The 21,299-nt window shown below is 32.4% G+C and overlaps 1 protein-coding gene across 1 annotated transcript; it reads right to left on the minus strand.

The window, feature by feature from the left end:
* Nucleotides 1–6,506: 6,506 nt before the first annotated feature.
* LOC146909491 (uncharacterized) lies at nucleotides 6,507–13,739 on the minus strand. Its single transcript, XM_085724636.1, has 4 exons — nucleotides 13,655–13,739; nucleotides 10,958–12,237; nucleotides 10,715–10,864; nucleotides 6,507–6,950 (listed from the first exon to the last, which is right to left on the minus strand). The coding sequence occupies exons 2-4, from the start codon at nucleotides 12,230–12,232 to the stop codon at nucleotides 6,624–6,626; spliced, it is 1,752 nt and encodes a 583-aa protein (XP_085580762.1). The 5' UTR covers nucleotides 12,233–12,237; nucleotides 13,655–13,739; the 3' UTR covers nucleotides 6,507–6,623.
* Nucleotides 13,740–21,299: the final 7,560 nt, after the last annotated feature.

Below are 21,299 nucleotides of genomic sequence, written 5' to 3' on the forward strand. Positions count from 1 at the left end.
AGAACCGCTATTTCATTTCAAGAGAAAATACAAAATTGTCCTTGGTTTAAAAAAACAAGGGTATCTCTGTAAATCTTCCTCTGCTTTTCTACTGTTTTGTAAAACTTCTTCACCTCTGCTGTAAATCTTCCTCTACTTTGTCGTGTTTGCTCTGTTATCCTGTTATTTGTTTGTTCAACAATCTCAAAACTCTGTTGTCCTGTTACTTTTTTGTTCTAGTTTTCTTTGTTATTATTGACTCCAAACTCCATTCTCCTCTCTCTCTGTTTCTGTTTGTAGTTTGTACAAACAATCCTCTGTTTTGTTCATATAAAACTCTATTTTGCTCTCTCTGTTTCCTTATTTTTGTTGTTTTTGTTTTTATGAAAAAGCGGTCATAGCGCTATCCCGCTATAGCATTTTTGGGGTCGGCCGCTACGCGCCGCTATCCGCTATTAACTACCATGAACCATTCATATAAGCTTAAACGCTATAAATGTGTAAGATAAATTTGGACTTTTTATAAGTCTAGTGAGAAATAACCAACATCAAACCATTCATATAAGCTTAAACGCTATAAATGCGTAAGATAAATAAGTAATAAACTAAAAATAAATTATAAGCTCATGATAAAAACGGGTACCAACACAGGTCTATTTTTATGTCATACTAGACCATCGACCCGTGCGTTAGTACGGGCCATATGGAAGGTAATATTTGACAGTAATAGGTAACAAAATAGTTTAGATGAATGTCATGATTGTCATATAGTATTTCATAATATTAAGAAGCATAGACGTGGGTACTGTACCATTACATAATTTTCCATGACATCGTCCTTGATACCGTAACGTAACATAATAGGTTAAGTATAGCAAGATGGGTTAACATTTATAAGTAAGAGATTAGGTTAAGTATAGCAAGATGAGTTAACATTTAGAAATAAGAGATGACATTTAGCATAAATTAAATCTAGGGTTAATATTGCATCACGGGTTAACATTTAGAAATAAGAGATGACATTTTGCATAAATTAAATCTAGGGTAAATATAGTAAAGTCACACGAAAAATTAGGTTAAATCTAGGATTAATATTGCGTCACGGGTTAACATTTAGAAATAAGAGATGACATTATAGTAAAGTCATGCGAAAAAATTAGGTTAAATATAAGATTTTTTCTAGTTTCATCCCATATAATCATAGTTACACCCAAATTTATTAAATTTTTTCCAATAATACCAAAATTGTCCTCTTCATCTAAATTTCTAAAAACCCTTCTTTTATTATCATTATGAACCCTCACCCCTTTTTCACCCACAAACCACCATGGATATGCAATCAATACCTACTAAAATCGTCAATTGAATCAACATCTCTTCCATTGATATGTACTCGATTAATACAAGTAAGTGAGTTTCATAAATATCTTCGAGTTTCTATTTATCGTTTGCTCTATGATTTATTCGATGTTGTTAATTTTACCATGGATGTTTATAGTTGTTGTTAATTTCACTTTTGTTTATCGACATCGATTTGTTTGATTTAAGTTTACGTAGAAGGGTAACGTAATTTAAGATTACATATAGGTCTCACGTGAATTTAGTTTTCGTACAAATTCTAAGGAGTAACATACACCTAAACTCAGTTTACTTGGTGTATGTAAACTGAGTTTACATAAACTACGTAAACTCAGTTTACATGAACTAAAACTCAGTCTTAACTTACTTATGTAAATTCAGTTACATTCAGTTTACATAGTGTATGTAAACTCAGTTTACTCAACTCATGTAAACTGAATTTACATAAACTACGTAAACTGAATTTACATACACTACGTAAACTGAGTTTACATACACTGTGTAAACTAAATTTACGTATACATAATTAATGTGCAGTGAACATGAATAAAGGGTATATTAGTAACTTTGGGGTGTAACTTGGATTATTTGGGGTGTGGGTAGTATCTGTCTAAATATAAAGTTAATATTGTGTATTTAGAAATAACGTTAATTGGGATTTTCTCAAAATCTGTCTCCATGATTTTGGATTCCCGGACATCACAATCAAGCTCATCATGCACTGTGTTTCTTCATCAAGCTACTCAATCTTATGGAACGGAAATAAGCTCCCTTCATTCAAGCCTACTCATGGTCTCCGACAAGGTGACCCTTTGTCCCCTTATCTTTTCATACTTTGCATGGAAAAGCTCTCTGTTGCCATCAATTCCGATCTCAACCAAAGAAGATGGGAACCGCTTCAAATTACAAATAGGGGGCCCCAGGTATCTCACCTCCTCTTTGCAGATGATGTCCTCCTTTTCACCAAAGCGAAGAGATCTCAGTTTCACTTCATCCACAATCTCTTTGAAAGATTTAGCCGAGCATCTGGATTGAAAATCAACATCTCTAAGTCGAGAGCTTACTACTCTTCAGGTACCCCTCATGGCAAAATCAATAGTCTCACCTCCATCTCTGGAATTCAAAGCACAAATTCTCTTGGAAAGTACTTAGGTTTCCCTATGCTTCAAGGCAGACCTAAGAAAAGTGATTTCAATTTCATCATCGATAAAATGCAATCTCGGTTGGCCGCCTGGAAAAGCAGACTTGTAAACAGAACAGGTAGATTGACCCTTGTATCTTATGTTCTCTCTTCCATTCCTACATACTACATGCAAATTAATTGGTTCCCCCAAAGTATTTGTGATAGCATTGATCAGACAAATAGGAATTTCCTTTGGAAAGGCACGAATAATAAAGGAATCCATTTGGTGAATTGGAAGAAAGTTACTAGTCTAAAGAGTGTTGGCGGCTTAGGCATTCGAACTGCAAGAGATGCCAACACAAGTTTACTAGGCAAACTGGTGTGGGATATGGTGCAATCAACAAACAAATTGTGGGTTAACGTTCTCTCCAACAAGTACACATCAGGGTTGAACATCCTTCAAGCCACCGCTACTACCAACTGCTCCCCCACCTGGTCCTCCATCATCAAGGCTAAAGATATCCTCCGTCATGGTTATGTTTGGAGAGCGGGTTCAGGATCTTCGTCTCTTTGGTTCAACCATTGGAGCCCACATGGGCTCATTGGCGCTCTTGTCCCCATCATAGATGTTCATGATCTTCAACTAACGGTCCGAGATGTTTTCACTCAGAATGTTCAACCAACACAGGTTCTCTATACCACTCTTCCCGAAGCTATTGCTGATTTCATTAATAACTATCACCCCACTTTCAATGATAGAATCCAAGACGCTTTCATTTGGAAAGATAACATTAATGGAGCTTATACGGCTAAGTCTCGTTACTCTTGGCTTCTTGGTAACTCGGTTCCCAACAACAATCCTCCTCACATGGCTTCTTGGACTTGGATATGGAGATTGAAAGTCCCTGAAAAGTTCAAACTCCTAATCTGGCTCGCTTGCCACAATGCAGTCCCGACTCTATCTCTGCTGCACCACCGAAATATTACCACCTCTGCCACTTGCTCCAGATGCGAGAATGAAGAGGAAATGTTGCTCCACTGCCTTCGTGACTGCAATCACTCAAAAAACATTTGGCTCCAAATCGGTTTCACGCAACAGGATTTCTTTACAGAAGGTGCCGCACCAATCTGGATTAAAAAACACGCAACTGGTGCTCATGAAGGAAAATCGAATAGAAGAATGGAGTAGAAGCAGCGGAAAATTTTCGATTTTCATTCCTTGGATCATTACGAAATTCAAACATGAATCAGTGATTCGATTGTTACCTTGAACTGTGGAATCTGAAAGCTAGAACTGGAAACTGGAATCTCGATCACAGCCAAGCAAGCAGCAAGCAGCAAAGCCTCTAGCAAGTCCACACGAACAGTGCTCCTCCAAAACTCGGTGCTAGCCAATGAATTGGAAGTGCAGAGAAGAAAGGGGTTGCTTCAAAACGTGTAACCAAAAACTTCAGCACCAGAGTTCTATTTATAGAACTTCTAGTGTGCTCTGCAAGTCATAAGTCACTATTGGGCTTCAGTAAGCCCAACAACGAGTTTAGTAATTTTGCTAACTAATTAGCGTTATTTACTAAACGCACCTCTTATATAAGTCATACTTATATATTTCTCTTTTGACTTTTCTTTGTGTGTGACCCTATAGGTTCTAGTCACGTTGGCAATAATATTAAATCTAATATTTAATATTATAAACAATGAGCGGTATCTAGCAACACATCATTGCTACCCAAGTGACAAGAATGTCAAGTGATCTGACGAAACCTTTCCATGATAATACTCATGTGTACACTTACTCCTTTGTCTCGATATCTTTATTGATCCCAAGACATAGATATTGTCACCCTTGTATAGATCAATATTTATATTCCTTGATTCCGAAATATACTGAATAACGAATAAGTCCAATATCTTATATTGACTTAGTTCGGCATGGCCATGCAGTTTTACAGTCATATTTCATCAAGAGGCCTAAAGATATATCTCCCGTTTATGAGGAGGGACAAATCCCATCTAGGACACTCATGTCCCTCAGCATGCTTCATCAAGTACCCATCAACCAACGTTATGGTTATCCTTTTACAGACAACGTTAGAATGGCAACAAAGCACTTGAGTCCACATCTAGGGATCATAGTGGTTTCAGGTCTAAGAGCGATATACACTATTATCATTGTGAGTATATCTTATGACAATTGCATAACTTACTATGTAGTATTCTCACGGTGGGTTAATCCAATATAAATATTACTCCTAATATTTATATCTATGTGAAGACTTGATAACTCTTTATCCATGATCTGTGAGATGTGATCATCAGTCTACCCACATAATAGTCTCTATGCTTTAATGATATCCCACTTCTCAATAAAGCTTGACTACGGATACATTTAGAATAGTTTCCTTATATTTAACGGGGTCTCACAATTAAGTTATACTTAATGTTCCATTAAACGGACTAACTATTCTAGGGACTTTATTATTTTGAAACAAAACAAAATCAATAAAGAAACGCCTTATAATTTATATTTTCACAATATATATTTATATCAATATCATGATACAAAGCCAAACCCAATCAATATAGATTGACTATTAGGGCTTACTCCAACAGCTCATTCAACCACCTTCCTGGCCGGACTTTGGTGGACATGGAGGCATAGAAACCAAATGTGTCTCAGTGCTGATACCTGGTCTCCCATCCGCATCAAGTTCCACATTCAAAATACGATTGCGACAATTCATTCCGCCTTGCGTTCTGAAGCCGTAGCCAAACCTGACTGCTTGGTTCGCTGGAACAGCAGCAACTTTAATGGTATGGTCCTCAACGTCGATGGAAGCTGCTTAGGAACTCCTATTAGGACTGGTTTTGGTGGTATCATCAGAAACTCGGCAGGATTTTTCATTAAAGGTTTCTCTAGTCATCTTGCTTCTAGTTCGGACATTTTGTTTGCCGAGCTCACAGCAATACACCATGATTTTCTTCTGGCCATAGACTCAGGTATTGAAGATATGATTTGCTACTCAGACTCTATGCTCTCTATTCATCTCCTCACCAAGCATGCTCCTACCTATCATGCTTATGCTGTTCTAATTCAAGATATCAAGGATCTTTTGTTTACAAGGAATTTCTCCATCCAACACTGTTTTAGAGAAGGAAACCAATGTGCGGATTTTTTTGCAAAGCTCGGTGCTACTTCGAATGAAGATTTTACAGTCCATGATTCTTCTCCAGCTGATCTCCTTCCTTTGATTAAAAGCGACGTCATGGGAGTTGCCTTCCAGAGAGCTTAGGCTTTTCTTTTTTGTAGCTTTTTTCTTTTTCTATTAGCTTTGTAACCAAAAAAAAAAAAGAAATAAGATGACATTTTGCATAAATTAAATCTAGGTTTAATATAGTAAAGTCACGCGAAAAAATTAGGTTACAGGTTAACTTTTAGAAATAAGAGATAACTTTTAGAAATAAGAGATTATCTTTTAAATTAGGGTTAAATATATTTTTAGTCTTATAAATATGCCACCTTTTCGTTTTAGTCCCTCTAAAAATTTTCTTCAACTTTTAGTCCCTTAAAAATAATTTATCTTCACTTTTGGTCCCTTATTTAAGGTAAACTCATGTAGAATTCATGTTTTTGAATAAAATTTAGAAAAATTTATAAGAATCTCTCAAAAAAAAATTAGAATTTTTAAATAAAGGGAATATGAATTTAATTTGAATTTTTACATTTTTAATGGTTAAAAATTCATATTTAATTTATCTTTGGTTAAAAAATCTAATTTTTTTTGGGAAATATTTTAACAATATTGTATACATTTCTGTACAATTTCATTAAAAAAAATACTAAAATTAAATTTAAAATAGGGACCGTAATTGAAAATTTTATAAGAACTATAAATTGAAGGAACCAAAAACATATTTAACCCTTTAAATTATAAGCTATAAAACATAAATTAGCTTATTTGTGTTACCAAACAGACCGACAACCAAATAATAACTTCCTGTCTATTTCTACAATGATTATTTCATATAAAATAAAAACACCCAAAAATAGTAAATATTGTAATTCATAAATAAATAAAGTAAATTATACAAAGTTTTTTCGAAAAGATTTATTACAAATAATAATAATAGTAGTAAAAAATCATTATAAATAGAAAAAATGACACTACAAGATTATAAGCTGACATTGTTCATTTACTTCATCCTTAAGCATCTCGTAAATAACATTCTTTTCTAACCAACAATCACCACCACAGGCATTAACTGACCATCTTCCACCTCCAAGATAGACTCTGTCACTAGAATGGAAAGTCATTTTCTTAAGCGAATTTGCACTTTTCAATAGGCGAGTAGCTAACTCAAAAACATTTATGGAGCAAACACAGCCGCAAAACTCCACATATTCCAAAACATTATGAGAAAAGCCTGCATATTCGCTTTTCTGCCTCTTAAATCCAGCCATATGTGAATGTTCCGGATATAGATTTTTAATCTGAAAATTAAAAATAACGATCATAATATTCCATTTATGAGGAATTTTAAATTCCATTAGCATATAAAACTAATCCAATACTTATTCATTAATTTAATTGAAATAAGATGTTTATTATGATAGAGATTATGTTGACAACGTCAAACTGTTGGCTTATAAGATACATGTGTGTACTATTCTATCTTTCTATTTTGACGTTGATAATATGTATTATCCACATGACTTATTTTAAGTATATTTTAAGCTAATATATAAACACTAACGTCAGTATATAAGACTTTGTTCAACTTGTCTCAATGAATAGTTATAACATATCTAATTTTTATAATTTTTTTATCAAAAATAACTAAAGATATTGATTATCAAAGTTGTGTATTAGCATATGTGAAGTGATTGACTACGACGTGTAGACAAAGAAATCATAACTTACATATAAACACAAGACTAAAAGAGAGTTGCTTGATAGTGGTTTTTGACTTAAATGCATTTTCGGTTTCCTTGTTTTAGGAAAAAAGAAGTTTTGGTCCCCTATTTTAAAATCCAACTTTTTTGTCCCCCAAATTCAATTTTATGAGTTTTAGTGACGTGACATTGTCGATAACGATGCGCAGCACTTACATAGATACATTTATTATCTATGTCAGAACTAATTTATTAATTTCATAATACCTTTTTATCTAATATTTTAATTATTGAAATAATATTCACAAATCCAAAAATCATCCTTCAACTCCATATTCATCTCTAAACCCAAAAATAATTCTTCAAACTCAAGAGGTACACTGTTTGATTTCCTTGATTATAGATGGTTAAAAATAAATAAAAGAAAGGGTCATGCTAACATAAATAGTAAATATTTAATGAAAAACATTAATTTTTAACTTTTTGAACATTGGCACAATTTTCAAGGCACGGTTTTCATTTGAATGTGTACACATGCTAGCATTTTCCTAAAAGAAAAGAAAAAAAAGGTGGTTCCAATGTTATGTTAATAAAAACAAAAACAAAGGAAAGAGGGAGATGTAACTTCTTTTTCTTAGTTTTAAGAGCCAGAGTAAGACTAGACATGATAAGATTAGTAATGACACCATTAGAGAGGGAGTGGGGCCAGCACCTATAGTAGAAAAGTTGGTAGAAAATACGCTTAGATGGTTTAGACATGTAGAGAGAAGACTTGTAGATGCCGTTGTTAGAAGAGTAGATTAAATGGAGGAGGGTTAGGTTAAAAGAGGTAAAGGAAAACCTAAGAAAACCATTAGAAAAACCATTAGAAATGATTTAGAGGTCAATGAGTTGGATCCAAATATGGTTTTTGATAGAACTCTATGGAGTCATTTGATCCATGTAGCCGAGCTCACTTAATAGGATAAGGCTTGGTGGTTGTTGTTGTTATGATCAGCAACATAGTACCACTATTCTAATACACTAATCCGTTTATTTAGAAATGAAGTAAGTCGGTGATAACTCACTATTAGTACTATTGGTTCTCTACACTCAGTTATTCTTTCACGTACTCATTCCACACTTCGAAAAAAAAAAATTTGAGAGAAACTTAGAGACCGCAAGGAGATAGAAAGGAGAACAACCGACATTAAAGACTAGCCATTAGAATATTTTAAACTCTTATTTGTTCAAAAAAAAAAAAATTTAAACTCTTATATTTTTTTCTGTCATTATTAATTTATTGTTGGAAAACAGTTTTATGATTATGAAAATCTAAAAGTGATGCTCCCTTTCATCCATTTTAAATGTTGTTTTGAAATAGTAACACCAAATTAAGGAAGTGAATTTTTGAACCTTTTTATAGTATTATAAATTTATTTTCATCCATCAATAATTTTCTATTTTTTCACATTTTCTCTATGTAATAAATCTAATGTGTTAATTTTTCTCATAACAAATAGTTACTCTTTTTATCAAACAATTATCAATTTTTTTACACACTATCTCATCTCATAACAAACAATTGTCATAAATCTAAATATTACACGCATCATTTTTAATAACTGTAAAGTAAAATAAAAATTATTCTAACTTCACATTAATCAAAAGTTAAGAATACTTTAACTTTCTTATTCAAAAAAAAAGATAAGATAAGAGTAATTGAGAACGGGTATAATTGACAAATTGTACCTTTAAACTACCAAAACAACATTTAAATAATCGCAATCAAACGACAATTAAAAAGGAAGAGAGTGGGTAATAGAGTATATGCAGGCTGTATTTTAGAAATTATAAATAAAATTTTGAGAGATTTTGAGTCGAACATTAAGTTGAAGTAAAGACCTATTAACAGATTTATTCTGATTGAAACAAATAGTATATTTTAATTCTTGTATTCACTAACTGGAATATGTATAAGCTTCGTTTTTTGGTACTGAGAATTTAGCATCAATATTTTTTAACACAACAAATAGATGCATTCGTAGATACATTAGTGGCTATGAGTGAAATTCATTTATGACATAAAGGGCCCTGATTGGACATAAGGTTCTAACTTATAATGTTTTAAGTCTAAACTTAGTGTGTGTGTGTGTGTAGAGAGAGAGAGGATATCTAGTGAGAATGGGTTTGTTATGTGAGAATATGAAAATGATTTATCGACCATTAGATTAAAAATAGATGGTTGAGATTAAAAGTTCTATTATAATTATCACATGTGTCTTTCCACTCTATCTCTCGTCCACTGTTCCTCCCCTCTTTTCATCTTCAATTGTTGAAACAACAAGCTTCTCTCCATCGTGTCCACCCTTAATCTCCACATGTATTTCTTGTTTTTTTATTTATTTATGGAACATCTCTTTTATTTAGCAATGTTTTAGGTCAATCTTAAAAAAGGCATCAGATTTGCTTCACGAGAATCAATTTTTGCATAACAGGAACATGGCTTTTATCCATTAATTTATGTTACCGGGAAGATGAATATGCTCAACAGAATTGGCTAAATGAAACTGATGTGATAAAATGCAGAGATTAAGGGTGGAAAAAAAAAATCCAGAAAAGGGTTGTGACATATGGGTTTTTCACCAACATAGATTGTTCATACATAGATCTGAAAGATAATGCTTTTAAATCTTCACCCAAACACCAATATTAATGATGTGTCCACCCCAGATTGCTATTTGATGAATGTAATAAGAAAGGAAAAAAAAACACGAGAAGTGAGATATGGACAGAGGCGGTTGCACCGCTGTGAGTGGAGAGAGATGCGGTTGCGCCGTCGTGGGTAGAGAGAGACGCGGTGGTTGGTGGAACATAGGGAAGAAGAAGAAAGAGGGTAGAGGGACGTATGGAAGAAGAAGTACATGTGTTTATGAGAATTTATTTAACAAGGATAGTACATGTCTTTTTAAAATGTGACTTTTTAATCTCAACCATCTTATTTTTAATCAAATGGTGATAAACCATTCTCATATTCTCACATAACAAACTCATTCTCACTAGATATATCCTCTATATATATTAGTTAATAAATTTGATAACTTTCTATTTTATCGGGTGAGTATAATTACTTCATAAATTAAAAAGGTTCTATTTTGGTTAAATGATTGAATAGGAGTCGGTTATAAATTTTAAGGTTATAATATATTTACCCCTGCAATTTGTTCGAGTTTTGGTTTTATCCAAACATTGAGATTTCCCCCTCAAATTTCAAGATTCTTTGAATTTAGACTTCGATGCATATGAATGTATCATTGCTTTTTAAAATAAACTTCTAGTTCCATTCAAGACCAAAATAAAAAAATGGAGTTTGAATGACTTACACTCAGAGTAAGTTTTTGGAGATGCTGAGAAGCTGTTGCAATATCTAAAAGCCAAAAGTAGTCCATACTAGGATCGCATGCTCCATCGATATGTAACTCCAATTGTCTAAGATTTTGAAACTGAACCAAGACTTTCGCTAATTCCTTTACCTGTTTACAGCAATGATAATTAAGTAAATTAAACCTAGAAAGTGATGGAATGCACTATAGTGCTGGAATGCACAATATCGTCGAGTGACTCACTTGTAAAGTCCCGACGATCATAGCTAAATTCTCAATATGTGGTAAACTTGCAATTGGATCAAAAAGGTGTGGTCTATTCTCTCTCTCTGATGTATCCCAAAAAACCTTCAATAACCTTGGGGCCGTAAAAGAAATTATCCTTGTGGTGTACCCAGTATATTCAAAGGATGAAAGATTTAATGCATCTATAGATATCTCAGAAGGAGAGTCATTCACCCAGACACTATTAAGTATGATCAACTGACGTAACTTCGAACTGGTAATTTTTGTTGGACTTGTGAACAAGCAGTTCTTTAAGGTGACATCTTCAAGTTGAGGACATTCAGAAAACAAATGAGGCAAGATGTCCGTGGATAGATCAAATAGTAATGCATCAAACATAATTGTTGTTATGTTCTTCAACCCAGATAACCCTATACGCTCTGAAAACGAAGCACCTCTAAAGCTAAACTTGGATAACATAGGAGCTTGAATGTTCATTGGGTGTACTGCAAAATGTTTAAGGCAAGAATATTCCAAGGACGAGAGACTTGATGCAATGATAGTTATAAGCTTTCGGAGGTATGACCCAACATTAACAATGTTCAAACGAAGCAAAGATGGACTGATTATTATCAACTTAGAAGTGATCTTACAATCATCGAGGGTGAAGTCAACAAGGTGGTTGCAATTTGAACACAAAGTATGAAGGAGTGTCTTCTTCACAATAACTTTTTGTAACACAAGAGTTCTCAAATTTTTTAATCCAAAGAAGTCTCTGGGTCCTTCTAAGAGGCAGTTTTGTAGGTGCAAATAGGTCACAGAATCATTGTCATGAAAGAGAACAAGGGAAAATTGGTATGGCAAAATAGAAATAGTAGTATCAGTTGTTTCAGAAGATAAGAGAAGTTCAATATGTTCGGCACCCTTAGCAATTCCTTTGGAGATCAATCTATCAATGACATCCCTATGTTCATTACCTAATGGAAATTTTACTCGAATAGAACGGATCATGGCACCTTTATAATGGAGCATAAATTGATCCAAACTTGTGGCAAATTCAGATTGAAATTGAAACCTTTGAGAGAGAGGAAGGATTTGTGATAAGTCTTGATTTGTGTTATAGTCGGACATGGTATAGAGATCAAAGTTAAGGTCCATCCTTAATCCCCATTCGTGAATCCACTGTTTGGACAATGCACTTGTTTTCACCAAATCCTTCAAAACTAACATGGAAAAGATATAAGATAGAATATGAGCTGGCAACTCATTCTCAAGCTTTTCACAGTTCTTCATTGTTGCTGCAAGCAAGCAATATGATAATTCCAGTTAAAAGCATTATCAATCTATCAAAGCTTTTAACAAAAACAATCAGATTAAACTTATTTATTTTAAAGGCTTAAACGCACTTTTTACACCCTAACTTTCAGGATGTAGCGATTTTAGCCCCTTATTAAAAAAAGGCAAATGTTGTTTAGTACGAGGCCGGTTTGACGAAAAAATAAGAATTGCACTGCTTTAAACATGTAATTACTAGTTTACCCAACAATTATATTTTATATTACCATATTACCCTTGTATGGTAAGTGATTTTCAACTTTCGTCAAAATTCGTTTAATGTCTCCCGTACCGTATAGCAAAGCTCTTGAAAAACAGCCAAAGACACCTTTGCAATATCTCTAAATGTCGACTTAGTCAAGACTACATGCCATGCCACTTATGCCACAAAGATGCCAGTTTTGCAATTCTTTTTTTCATTAATTTTATTTTATTCATTTTAGTAGGCTAGTATTTTTTTTATTTTTTAATTAAAAAATCAGCCAGGTGAAATCTTTGTGGGCTAAGGGGCAATACACATAGCCTGACTAAGTTAAAATTGGGGTTTTGCAAGAAAAAGGGCAAAACATGAGGGGACTTTGGCCACTTTTTTTTTAAGTGGGGACCAAAATCAATGCGTTTTAAAAGTTAACGGCTGAAAAATGTGTTAAGACTCTATTTTAAATGGTAAATGCAAGTTGTTATGTTAGTATTTTATCCCTTGCCAGGACTCAAACCAGGGGGTAGATTCAAACAAATTATTTTAGTGTGGCTAAATTATGAAAGAAACTATGAACTAACGATCAAATTAGTTTGATACACTGCAAATCATGTTAAATATGATATAACCAAGGTTCGTGATGTGTTAGAAACGTGCCAGTTTCTATGTTGGGTCTCTAAAAGTTTAACACAAATTCAACAAAAGAAAAGCAATTGATAAAATCTGCTACTGAAATCAAGAAGCACAACAAACAATTCCATAAAAAGGAGAATTTTCTTAGAACAGAATTGTAACAAAGCAATAACAAATTCAATAATCAATTAATAAAAGTAAAGGGGGTCAAAACAAATAGCAGCGGCCAAAAAACTAAAATATGTGTGGCCGGAAAAGGTAGATCTGACCGAAAACATATATCTTCCAACGAAAAATTAAAATCTATCTAGGAAAACCCTTTCTTTCATACAAAAAAAACGCAACCACCCACGAAAGCTTTCAGAGCGGCCGCTAGGCTATTGACTACTAGCCATCCCCCAATCAATCAAAACTACTTGATTTTATTAACACATAAACAATTATTGTTGAACAGGTAAAGGATCAAAATTGAATAAATTTATCATATTCAAAGTAGAATCTATAAAAGAAATTTAATCAGAGAGAGAGAGTAGAAGAAAAACGGGTACCTGCGAGTTTCAATCGGCCGAGGATTGAGATGCTTATTGTGTTGCGATGAAGAAGAAGACGACGGCTTGGATGAAAAGTTCGGGTATCAGGATTACTTCAGATTTATTTATTTATAGTCGTGTTGTTTAGGTTTAAGAGTAGTGATATTTGTACGTCTCTTTCTAAACAACTTCCATGACAATTTTGTATTTACTTTATTTATTTTGATTGGTAAAAATCAATAGAGAGAAGACGGCAGAGAGAAAATGGGTGCAGATCCTCTCCATTTAAGTAGAAAATGGCAAATCTCAATTTCCTTTATTAAAAACATGACATGTGGAAAAGTAAATATTAATGGTCCAGATTCATTCTAATAATAATTTTATTTTATTTTAATAAAGAAAACATTGAAAATCACGCTCCCTCTCTCATCTCTCTCATGTGGAGTTCATTTCTGTAGAATCATTAGAAATCAATGGCCTGCTCTCATCAGATTCATTCTATCACTGTTGGAATATTTTATTATTTATTATATTCCAATAATATTATGTGGGCAAATATCGTAACAATAATTATATTAGCTATTTATCATTTGTGGCCTTAGTTGATTAGTGATCAAATTTAGTAATAAGGCTATTAGATTTCTAATTGGATAATTAAATAAATTTTTAATTAGTTGATATGGACTCAATGAGTGGATGTCTGGATGGCCCATTAACGGAATAATGGGAAACCCTAATGGTCATCCAATATAAAAGAGGCTATGGTCCCCAATATACCGTACACGGCATACTCTCTCTTCTCCCCATCTGAAGAGAACTTGAGGCATAAAGGTACCGGTTGAGGAAGAACCAAATCGGCCGCCGCTAACCCTGTTTTGTGTTTCATATCATCGCATCTTCTCTTTGTTTATGACTGTTGCTGAGAGGGCTGAATATGAAAGCTCTATCCAGGTATTCCTAATACCCTAATTCTTAATATCTTTGATAAATCAAACATGTCGTAGATCCGATCATATTCATGTTCAATGATTAATTTGCTTCCGCTATACTTTTATTTTGTATTGAACATGTTTTATAAATTAAGACCTAAATTTCCAACAAGTGGTATCAGAGCGGTCTTCATGTTTGATTTATTGGGATTATGAACATATTTGATTCCAAGTTTATGTTTAGGTTAAAACTTTATTTTTGTGGCTTGATATAGTATGCGATGGTATTATTCATCGATGCCTGTTTTGTTTTACCAAGCATGTTTGTTCTATGCCTACGTGTGAATTTGTTTTTCGGTTATCGATGCATGTTTGCAAATCTTTGGTTATCGGTGTCAAAATTCTTTTCCGGTCAAGCCTTTATCGATTGCCTATTTGTTTCTCTAATTTATCCTTGTATTCATGGACCCTGGAGTAACAAATATCTGTGCGTTTAATTTCTGTCATCGATCCTAATTAATTATTGAGTTTGCATATTTGACTTTTGCAATCAAAGTGCCTAGTGTTTATAGTTATTTACCTTTGTTCAATCTAAATTGAGAAAATTATTTGCTTTGTGTCGTATTTGGATATTTTCGGCACGTGTTTGTCTTCAGCAGTATTGTTGTTATTTGCTTAATTTTATGGATCCAATTCTTTTTTATTTGTGTGGGTTTTTTTTTTTTTTTTTGTTACTTTTCCCAATTTTTTTGGATCATAATCCTTCTGTTTGTTGTTAAATTACGGCTGATTTGGTCCATCTATTCATTTGTATTGTGGTTTGTAGCTCATTAGCACACTTCAGTTTGTTTTAGCAGGATTGAAATAACACTTATTTGGATCCATACTAATTTTGCGGCACATATATGTATTTCTGCATTATTTGGACTTTGTTTTTTTTTCTTACTTGGTTTTATATAGGATACATCCTTGATGTGTATGTGAAAGCCATAGAAATAAAGTTGATTTGAGTCAGATATATAGATATTTTTTTTTTTAATAAATAAGAATTCTCATATGGACTTCGATACAGATTTGAGTTTTATTTTTATTTTGGTGATTTGATTTATATTAAATCTTTTGGTTGAAATAAATTTCAAATATCATTATCCTATCTTGCAACTTAATTTCTAATTGAAACTAATTTTGATTCACAAAGATTTTGTACATAAAATTTATTTTGAGAAATAGGCAAGTAGAGTTAAAATATATTTATGATATATATGTTGCCTTTTACTAAGGAATCTCAAAATATTATGAAGAAATTTTTTGTATAGAAAGTAAGAATTTGATTCCTTAAAGTTTGGGAAATTATAATTCTAGTTTTGTTTGTTTATTTATAGACATATAAAGCTTGTTTCCTTTATTTAGGAAAACATTTGTGCTAGAGTTATGTTTTATTTTGTTTAAAGAATCATTCAGTTTATATATGTGAATCAATTATAGCATGAATATTTTTGTTACATATAAAATTCAATTTTCTTATGATTTAAAATTGAATATTTGGTTTATAGCATTATTGTGATATTTGAGTTTATTGTTATTAAGTTTTCTACAATAATATTTTGTCTTATCATGCATTTTGAATATATTTCATGCAATGTTTGTTGTTGCATTTATGCGATATATGTAAATGTATTGTTATACACACATTGGTGCGATTTATGACTTGCATCTTCTTTCAAATTTGTGAGTTTGTCTTCACACTTAAGTATTATCATACATACACACATTGGTGTGATTTGTGACTTTTATCTTCTTTCAAATTCGTGAATTTGTCTTCACACTTAAGGGTTGTCGAGTGACCTTATGGTTACTTAGCAACATAATGAACTAAATCGGCCTACATTATGTCGGTAGTGCCTTGTAAATTTAAGACATTTCCCATTTGCATTGTAAAATTAAGACCATTTCTATTTAAATTCATTTATTGAATTGTCTAGTAATTGTGGTTGTTTTGGTTGAAACAACAAGTTGCAAAAGTAACCTTTGTTGCGTAGATTTGATTCAATTGGAATTACAAAAGATGTAGTATGGAATTGTTCATGCGAGCTGTTTTAGTCGGCCAAAAGGAAGGCACAACTTGGCCGGATAATTACATACCTGCGATGGTAAATATGCGGTAATTATTAAGTTTTTCCATGTGGATAATGAGGATGTCAAAAGACACCCATTATCTGACCGGACTTCTTAAGTTTTATCCATGTGGATAATGAGGATGTCAAAAGGCACCCATTATCTGACAGGACTTATTACCATATTTGATCATTGCATTGAGATTACCGTTTGCAGTTAATTCTTAGCAGTCAAAAGATTGTGTTTTAATGGTGCTTTGGTATCTTGTTTTTTGGTCTTTTAATTTACAACTTGTGATGATAAATATGTGGTAATTCTTAAATTTTCCATGTGGGTAATGAGGATGTCAAAAGGCACCCATTATCTGACAAGACTTATTACCAATATTTGATCGTTGCACTGAGAGTACCGCTTGCAATTAATTCTTAGCAGTCAAAAGACTGTGTTTTAATGGTGCGATTGGTATCTTGTTTTTGTCTTTCAATTTACAAATAAAGATAAATTGTGTGTCTTATAATTAATTAATTTTGACATGTCTACTAATGTTGTGTGAATGTAAACTCATTTAAGTATTTAAGAGTTTACATCTACACTTGCGATGGTAAACACACGACAATTATAAGAATTTATTCTTTGTCAAAGTAAATTGTCATTGTTTGATCATTGCTATAAAATACCACTAGCATTTGATATTATTGTTTAAAGACTTGATATTGATGGTGCACTAGGTATTTTGGTGAGTGTTTTACTACTCTTGTTCTCTTTAAACTAATATAATTTATGTATCTGTTAATTTGAGTTAAATTTTAACTCTTAAAAGTTCTTTTAGGAATTAAAGAATAATATTAATATTGTTCTTGGATCTAGACCTTAGATAAGGATGGTGAAACTCACATTCTCTCACAAATTCAGCACTTAATGTGAGAATCAAGTTTGACAAGTAAGTATACACCAAATCTCATAGGTCATATGTGATCATAAAGCTAAAATATCATATGTATTAGAGGTGTTATTTAAGATGACAAATTTTTTTGTCATATTTTCTTTGCTTAAACTAAGGTGCTTTTAAAGCAATATAGAGAAAGACAAGCTCTCATTTGAGAGTGAGTATTTCATTAAGATTATTAGGCAAAGAAAATGTTAGGAGCACATTATGTAAATATTTAATCTTGCTAAGACACTATAATTTATACTATCATATGACTTGTTCGAAAATTCAGTAATTTTGACTATCATATGACTTGTTCGAGAATTCAGTATTCTCTTTGCACAATTAAGTTTTTTTAACTGTTCCAGTTAGAAATGATCAATTCATAAAGTGTGCAAATAAGGAAAAGTTGAAGCAAGAGAAAATAAAATAGTGCTCATTCGGAAAATACCTCAAAAGATAAGGGCAAATAAAGAAAGGTAGTCTTGACTGACTTATGTCCAATGATGTTGAAAGATATATCAATTTAGAATGGACAAAGTCGATAAAGATTGCTTTATTAATTTTTTGAACCAATTTTAGATTGTCATTACTAGCTTTTTTGTATTTAAAAGACAATTTGGTGAATCATCATTTGCTTATTTTTTTTTTCTCTTTCTTTCTTCTTTTTCTCTTTGAATAAGTCATGATATTTTGAGTTCTATTTTCAAATGATAATTCAATGTGTCTTTTGAGTTCAATTATTAGAGTCAATTCAGTTATGACTTGTGACATTCTATATTGTTTAAGGTTTTGAATATTATAAGTTTTTCGTCCCACAAATTAAGAAATTTTTTGAGACATAAATTGTTAAGCTTTCTTGAGGATATTGAGTTTGGGGGAGAGATATGGTTTTAGAACAAAACTGAATGAGGAAGAATTAGTTCTAAACTAATTCATATAGTTACTATTATTATAGTATATTTGGATTCTCACGAGGACATTATTGTTCTTCCTCTCAATCAAGTTAAGAAATTATTTCATAGAGATCAAACTCAACACCTCAAGAACTATAGGGATTCTAGTGTCATTAATAATTGACTGAAAAGAGAAATTCTATTTAGTTTAATTGAATGACTCTATTAGGACAGTCATGAGACTAGTTTGCTTACTATAATTTTGGAGCTGCACAAGATGGATTTCAATATAGTGTTTCTTAATGGTGACATTAATGATGCAATATGGTGCAACTGAATCAAACTTGTGTCAATTGATACAAAATAGATGGTTTGCAAAGTCATGAAATCCACTTATAAGTGAAGAAATTTGTCTCTTTAGTGTTACCACAAATTCTCATAAAGTAATTGTCTCATTTGGTTTTGAGATAACATTATGGAGAATTGTGGTTTTATTAAGCTCAGTGGGAGTAAATTTATAGTTCAAGTTTAATGTGTCAATTATATTTTGTTTAGTCAACATTGATATATTAGTTATGTGAACCAAGAATATCTCTAATGAAAGTTTAGCGATGAAAGATCTTGGGGACACTTCTTTTGTATTAAGTTTTAGATACTTAGAGATTACTCTCAAAGTATCCTTCAGATGTCCCAAAAGGTTTATATCAATAAAGTTGAAAATAAATTGACATAATAAATTATAGGTGACAATCACTGAGAGAGACTTTCAGTCTCAAATATTGCCCATTAGAAAATTTATAAATTCAGAAAATTAAGTATTTTCCTACGCTTTGTCTATAGGATTTTTTTTTTTTTTTTTTTGTATGATCTTATTTATATGCATTTGGAAATAGCATATATAATCAGATTGTTTGACAGATATTTGAGCAATTCAAAGTTTGAATTGTTGAAAAAGCAACCATAAAGATTATTAAAGAGAACGGGATAGTTTATGTTCACATCAGAGATCTGGCAATTTGGAGATCATTTATGTGTCAGACTTTGGCTTTTGGATGTAAGTAGATAATACACATCCTAACTCAAGAAATGACTGTAAGTATTTATGTCACGTCACTTGGTTGCATATTGTTAAGGTATTGAAAGATCACTCAAGTTATATAGTGACATAATTTCAACAACCTTTATAAAATTTATTGCTTTATAGATTATTGTTGTTGAATGATAGAACATGCATGTAGAGACAAACTTTATGCTAGCTATACCACTAATCAAAGACATGACACCTAAGGTCTTTTCATATGGTTGTTGTCATTAAGGATGTCTTGGATTAGTGGGAGTCTCTTTTACTTTATGTTCTATACTTTTGTTTCGGTATTGATACAGACTTTATGTTATGATTTTCTGCAGAAATAAAGTTTATGAGGTTATTTTTGTTATAACCATTTCTGTATCATTTTGTGCAAATATTGAATTTGCAAACTTCATTTTGATCTCACTAAAGTTTTCATTTGGATCAGTTGGAAATAGACATGATTTAGAGATCACATTGCATGAAATTTCCATGCCACTCATCCATATCAATCTATGTCATCAAGTGCATTGATATGGTGGTCGTCGGGGTTCCGTTACGTTATATGTCAGTGACGACAGCCGCGGTGGTCCCATTATTAATGTATGAGGTGGACCAGATTGTAAGGTTGAAATCTAAAGATAAATAGCATTCGGATGCGCGCCTAAAGAATTCTGATATAATTATTAAGATATGTAGCCCAAGTGGGAGATTGTTGGAATATTTTATTATTTATTATATTCCAATAATATTATGTGGGCAAATATCGTAACAATAATTATATTAGCTATTTATCATTTGTGGGCCTTAGTTGATTAGTGATCAAATTTAGTAATAAGGCTATTAGATTTCTAATTGGATAATTAAATAAATTTTTAATTAGTTGATATGGACTCAATGAGTGGATGTCTGGATGGCCCATTAACGGAATAATGGGAAACCCTAATTGCCATCCAATATAAAAGAGGCTATGGTCCCCAATATACCGTACACGGCATACTCTCTCTTCTCCCCATCTGAAGAGAACTTGAGGCATAAAGGTACCGGTTGAGGAAGAACCAAATCGGCCGCCGCTAACCCTGTTTTGTGTTTCATATCATCGCATCTTCTCTTTGTTTATGACTGTTGCTGAGAGGGCTGAATATGAAAGCTCTATCCAGGTATTCCTAATACCCTAATTCTTAATATCTTTGATAAATCAAACATGTCGTAGATCCGATCATATTCATGTTCAATGATTAATTTGCTTCCGCTATACTTTTATTTTGTATTGAACATGTTTTATAAATTAAGACCTAAATTTCCAACAATCACAGCTTACCTTTTAATGCTTCAAAGTTCAATTTTAATCTCTATAAATTGAATTGTTTTGTAATCTTTTAATCTTCCATTTCCCTTTCTTTAATATTTTACTCTCTCTCTTCATTAAACTTGAATGGGTTTTCCCTTACCAACTATCATGAATTTTTCTTGATATCGTAAACACAAAAGATTGGGCATGCCGTACCGGCGATATGGCTGCGAGAAGAAAGAAAGCTTGGTTGAATAAAAGCTTTTGTTGGATCCATTAGAGGAAGGGGAACAAGATGAAATGAATTGGGGTGATTTGAATTTAGAAGAGACTAAGAGAAAATGGTGTTATTGTTTGGGAAGAAGATTCAAAGATTTAGTTGTTGTTGAAGTGTGTTGAAGGAATTCATGGTGAATTTGGTTTAAGAATTTTGAG

Source organism: Medicago sativa, chromosome 7, assembly GCF_051527215.1.
Source record: "Medicago sativa cultivar Bolivia chromosome 7, Bolivia_mono, whole genome shotgun sequence".
NCBI classification, from domain to species: domain Eukaryota; kingdom Viridiplantae; phylum Streptophyta; class Magnoliopsida; order Fabales; family Fabaceae; genus Medicago; species Medicago sativa.